The sequence below is a fragment of the Bombyx mandarina genome, chromosome 05, assembly GCF_030267445.1.
Source record: "Bombyx mandarina strain Sakado chromosome 05, ASM3026744v2".
In the NCBI taxonomy this organism is placed as follows: domain Eukaryota; kingdom Metazoa; phylum Arthropoda; class Insecta; order Lepidoptera; family Bombycidae; genus Bombyx; species Bombyx mandarina.
Window position 1 is genome coordinate 172,225 of NC_143212.1, and position 5,822 is coordinate 178,046.

Here is a 5,822-nt window from a genome sequence, read left to right on the forward strand (position 1 = left end):
ACAAAATTTTAGGCTTCAAGATGGGTACTAACCACCGTATACACGACGTGTGACATTCTAATCTATTTGTAAATCTGTTTATCGAGACTACAATATGTATTCAATGCATCAGCATAGAAAATGATATCACACACATTTAACATGTGCATTTATTCAACATCCATATCGATCTATAATACAAAAGGAAATACGAAACTGCTTAACAAATAGTCACTAATAGTGCTTAGTACTTGGACTATTCAAAGGTCTTTTAAAATATTTCTTATTTTCACACAATACTATATTTCAAGGAAGAATTTTAATCACTTGTGAACCACAGTCTTCGAAGAAAAACAATATAATGGAGGAAATAAGGATAACCGAACATAAATAATAAAAATACTCAGTGCACAATTACGTACATACGACTCATGATGTACCTGTAGCTATACAACCTCTGCAGCATCTCAAGGTCGACGAGATAAAATCGGTAAGTTTTTTTTCTAGAAACCATTACGGATGCGAGATGAACAAAAACAATGGGACGCATCCATTAGTTTAATTTCGCCAATTTACCGTCCAACTTAATCTTTGTTGTTGTCGTTTCTTGTTTCCAATTATTTCTTTGCTGTGCACATCCTCCTAATCCCAGTCCATTCGACAGTTCCATGCATTTCTTACAATAAAAATCTTTGACGCTATCTTCAGCTATTCTTCTATGCAATTTATTCTCATATGCTGCTCTATCAGCATTTCTACCGATGTTGTAAGGCACGCCCTGATTCCAATTGATGTTATTGTAAATGCTTGAAGGTCTCCACTGCGACGGATTCATAGCAACACTAGGATATAAATCGTATTGATCTCGTATGTTACGATTGACGAGCGTCGATTCTGGATATTCTGTATTTTTATACCTTGTATCAGGCGCTCTAATTTGAGTAGTCTCGACAGCTTTGTAACCGGCTATGATTGGTACTTCACCGCTATCATCTTTCCTTTTATTGTTATTGTCGTATGACAACATCTTGATTACACCCCTATCTGTAAGAATAAGTAGTAATGTGAAATATTACAGGCTTAGGAAAACGATCTGACTATAATTAATATTGGAAATGAAATCATTCAGTTATTAGGATCAACAAGTAAAAGACCAAAATGTAACCATGGAATTGGGTAAATTTTTATTTTAAATCTAATATTATCGATTTCTTTTTCAATTAACGCTAAGCGCTTTCACTAAAAAATATCTAGAGTACGCAAACAATTGGGTATCCCTTTCCCGACGAAAAAGAAAACAGATTTTAAACTAATCAAATCAAGTTAAAAAAATTATTCGAAATAACTAAAAAACTTAGACTTAATTTAATTTGTCTTAATAGGCAAATGAGCATAGGACTTAAACGATGATGAGTAGTCAACGATGCCCATAGACATCAACAGCGCCAAAAACACAGCTGAACTGCTGCCTACCAAAGACCTCAAGAGCTTTGAAGCTTTTAAGTGTAGGGTAAAATTTTATCAATAATTTTCTAACCATCATCAAAACCGTGAATTCCTCTTCTGTTGTTATTCCTCAGTTTAGTTGATACTATAATAGTCTGCTTTACTTCAACGTCTTCGTCTTCTGCTGTACTTGAATTCGTGACAGCTGAGGTTTCCTCTCCGCTAAAGTTCAGTTTTGTTGAAACACCATGACTGGTACCGGAAAATACTAAAAACAACGTAACACACAAATGCTTAAAATAAAAATTACCATAGGTACTTCATCGAAAGATTAATGAAATATTTCACTTTTTTTTTATTTTTATTGCTTATATGTGTGGACGAGCTCACAGCCCACCTGGTGTTAAGTGGTTACTGGAGCCCATAGACATCTACAGCGTAAATGCGCCACACACCTTGAGATATAAGTTCTAAGGTCTCAGTATAGTTACAACGGCTGCCCCACCCTTCAAACCGAAACGCATTACTGCTTCACGGCAGAAATAGGCGGGGCGGTGATACCTACCCGTGCGGACCATCGATATAATGGTGCGGACTCACAAGAGGTCCTACCACCAGTAATTACGCAAATTATAATTTTGCGGGTCTGATTTTTAATACACGATGTTATTCCTTCACCGTAGAAGTCAATCGTGAACATTTGTTAAGTACGTATTTCATTGGAAAAATTGGTACCCGCCTGCGGGATTCGAACACCGGTGCATCGCTAGATACGAATGCACCGGACGTCTTATCCTTTAGGCTACGATGACATTTGTATTATCGGTTTTTATATCGACTTTGAGTGTGTATTTGGTGTTCGTACATTATACTTTCTACTAGTAACAATGATATGCATCTCAGTTAAATTTGTATCTCAGTTAAATTAGGTCATTGAATCAACAAAATCAAATATGTACCCACGTCAAAATGTAGATAGTTGTAGGACAATAAAGTGCGACCTTTACACGACACATTATGTGCACATTTTTACGAGGCATTAGAATCAATGCCATTACGTTATCTATAGATGGATACTCACTTACATATGGTACGTCTTATGGGTGAATTTGGCAAAAGTAAAATTAGCAAAAGCAAAATTATAATTTGCGTAATTACAGGTGGTAGGACCTCTTGTGAGTCCGCACGGATAGGTACCACCACCCTGTCTATTTCTGCAGTAAAGCAGTAATGCGTTTCGGTTTGATGGCTTGAGCAGCAGTTGTAACTACACTAAAACCTTAACTCAAGGTGGGTGGCGGCATTCACGTTAAAGATGCCTATGGGCTCCAGTAACCACTTAATACCAAGTGGGCTGTGAGCTCGTCCACACATCTATGCAAAAAAAAAAGTTGTTCGTTGCGCCATCTTAATAATAATATGTTAATCACGTAGTTTTTGTGAAACACTTCCAAATAATATCACAACACGAAAAACATTATATCATATCATTTATATCTACTGAGATTTTGATTTCAAACATGCCTAGCTCTGTTCATTTCTAACTTTGAAATCGCAAGAACACTCAAAAAAAATGTTTTTTTTTTTTATTATTATTGCATTGATGGATGGACGAGCTCACAGCCCATTTGTATCTATTCATTATGGACTATCATTACATAGTGTAAAATAAAGTCGCTTTCTCTGTCCCTATATCCCTATGTGTGCTTAAATCTTGAAAACTACGCAACGGATTTTGATGCGGTTTTTTTTAATAGAGAGTGATAAAAGAGGAAGGTTTATATATATAATAACATCCATAAAATAGTGGAGAAATCTATAATAAATTACAGTTTCCGAAGCGAAGCGAGGGCGGGTGGCTAGTATATAATAAAAAAACGGCAACCTCACCACAAACAGCCAAACAGACAGACAGAAACTTCGTCATCTTATCACGGAGACGTCACGGGCAAAGATTTCAAGAATCACGCCACACATCTTTTATACCGACTCAAATTGAGCGGCACGATGTCGCAAAGGAAGTACAGTAATTATGAACAGTCTTGGTACGGAAAAAAACGAATAAGAGGACTTAACGTGATTTAATTTAATATTTATAATGTTTTTAAAGTTATATTAGTTACGTCGACGTTTCAAATTGTAGATGCTTTAATCTTAGCGAGCATAACACACGTTCCTATATGCATTATGTTTAAGTAGGTTACACAACGTGTTAATACAACACAACGTGTAACCTATTTAAACATAATGCATATAGGAATTTATTAGCAATAAAAAAAAACGTAACAAGCTCACAGCCCACCTGGTGTTAAGTGGTTACTGGAGCCCATAGACATCTACAACGTAAATGCGCCTTGAGATATAAGTTCTAAGGTCTCAGCATAGTTACAACGGCTACCCCATCCTTCAAACCGAAACATATTACTGCTTCACGACAGAAATAGGCAGGGCAGTGGTACCTACCGGTGCGACTCACAAGAGGTCCTACCACCAGTAATTCTCAAAATGTCCATCTAATGTCCAGTATCTTAATTGCACTTTAATGTTCCATTAAAATAGACAGGGAATTAAAAATAGTCAAAACCGTTTCAATTTTACCAGAACAGATTAACAATTTTACCGAAAGCTTCTTGTAGCAGGCAAATACTTTAAGCGGGTGAACATAATGAAGAACTCATAAAATGTTAAATATATAATAAACTAAAAAAGTTAAGACTCAAAGCAAAATATATTGATACTTTTTAATACTAAACCAAATGATCCTATACCAGTTTATGACAAAGGAGAAAAAAACATTCCTTATCTTTCAGTGAAAATCACATGAAATTATTTTGTGAAATGTTTCATCTTTTCATCATAAAATATTATCATAATAATATTACACATACAAGTTTCATCATAATATTACACAAACAATTTTGAGTAAGAGTACGCTGAGCGTGGACCGTATTTAAATCGCTTATGAGTAAAATCGTTATAATATTATTAAATGATAAATCAATGAAACTAATGTGATACACTTTTGATAAAATCCTAAATAGGTAGCCAATAGCCTACCTATTTAGGATTTTATCAAAAATATTCTATCCTAAGTAGGTAAAAGCGCCATCTAGTATATTATTATAGTACTTTTTAGTTTCGTTTGTTTTTCTAGATGGCGCTTTAATAATAACGCGATTTTATTTTTTTACCAGTAATTAACTAATAAATTAACATTTTATTTGAAATAGTTCACTGAAAATTCACTAGATGGCAATGTATTATAAGTTCGGATGCGGTAAACTCGTAAAGTTAATGCCAAGTTTTATCTACTTATTGCTTATACGGGACAACGAGCTTCTTTTCCGCTTGATTGTAAATGGTTACTGGTTCTTGTGCACTCTGGACGCATTTTTTTTAAATAGCAAGCTTAAAAAATTGACATCAAAAACCAACATGTATCCATAAACATTTAATAAGAATATTACCCTCCGAAATGGAATTACGTCAGAAGTCACACGAGAAATTTTGTGCTCCGAGCAAAAAATGCGCCCAACGTGGGGCTCGAACCCACGACCCTGAGATTAAGAGTCTCATGCTCTACCGACTGAGCTAGCCGGGCAGCCACAACACTAAACGAAATTAAGGTATAAATTCAAAATTTGAAATTACATAATGATTTTATTATATTTTAGCACTTAAAGAACATGTCAATCAAAATAACGCGATGATAAAATATCTTCGGTAAATACCACTTTAATGACCTGATTTAAAAGTCATTTTCCATTACTCTATACGTCAAGAAGTTCACTAACTATCCAGTTCTTTGCCTTTAGCAACGGTTTGACAAATAATCCGCGGGCCGTTTGCCACAATCCCGCGGGATCGACTCCCTTTGAGTCTCTTTGACGGGACGCTCGCAATTTCCAAGTGCAAATACGACCTTATCTTAGGTCGGAAGAGCGTTAGCTTTGTCGATGCATAGTTAGTCTTGCCTTTGGAACGCTATCATCTCGGCACTTGCTGTATGCACATTCTTCGCATAGACATTTCATTTACAGAATATTACACCGACTCATTTTTAAACTACATTTGAGGTACATTCCTCCTCCTCCTTCAGTCGATCGCTCATTACTGAGCATCGTGAAGCGCCCGCCTGTGACGTTTTTTTGTAATTTGTAGCCACTTTTGTCGGTCAGTGGCACAGTGAAGTGCGTGGCTCAGTGACATGTCCAGACACTCTGATACTTGGCCACACCATCTTTTTCGGCTCCGACCTCTGGATCGTCTTCCATTCACTTTACCCGTCACTATGAGTCTCTCCAGGTTGTCAGAAGGTTTTTTTGCTATATGACCAAAGGTACATTACAAATTCTTTAATTTAACGTATTCAAACCATGATTTTCAATATAATTTGT

General features: G+C 35.9%; 1 protein-coding gene and 1 non-coding gene across 2 annotated transcripts; both read right to left on the minus strand.

Moving 5' to 3' along the window:
- Positions 1-523: 523 nt before the first annotated feature.
- Positions 524-3,453, minus strand: LOC114244874 (uncharacterized). The gene is made up of 3 exons (XM_028176810.2): positions 3,316-3,453; positions 1,517-1,693; positions 524-1,023 (listed from the first exon to the last, which is right to left on the minus strand). Exons 1-3 carry the CDS (start codon positions 3,350-3,352, stop codon positions 533-535), a joined length of 705 nt encoding a protein of 234 aa, XP_028032611.2. The 5' UTR covers positions 3,353-3,453; the 3' UTR covers positions 524-532.
- A 1,500-nt stretch (positions 3,454-4,953) lies between these two features.
- Positions 4,954-5,026, minus strand: TRNAK-CUU (transfer RNA lysine (anticodon CUU)). The gene has a single exon. It is a non-coding gene; the product is annotated as a tRNA-Lys (tRNA).
- Between the last annotated feature and the right edge of the window lie 796 nt (positions 5,027-5,822).

Excerpts from the sequence above, each read along its gene's own strand:
- LOC114244874 (XM_028176810.2), bottom strand. The coding sequence starts at position 3,352 with ATGACGAAGTTTCTGTCTGTCTGTTTGGCTGTTTGTG. Across the intron at positions 1,694-3,315 it reads TGTCTGTTTGGCTGTTTGTG|TATTTTCCGGTACCAGTCAT; the intron begins GTGAGGTTGCCG and ends CGTTGTTTTTAG. Across the intron at positions 1,024-1,516 it reads AATTCACGGTTTTGATGATG|ATAGGGGTGTAATCAAGATG; the intron begins GTTAGAAAATTA and ends TTATTCTTACAG.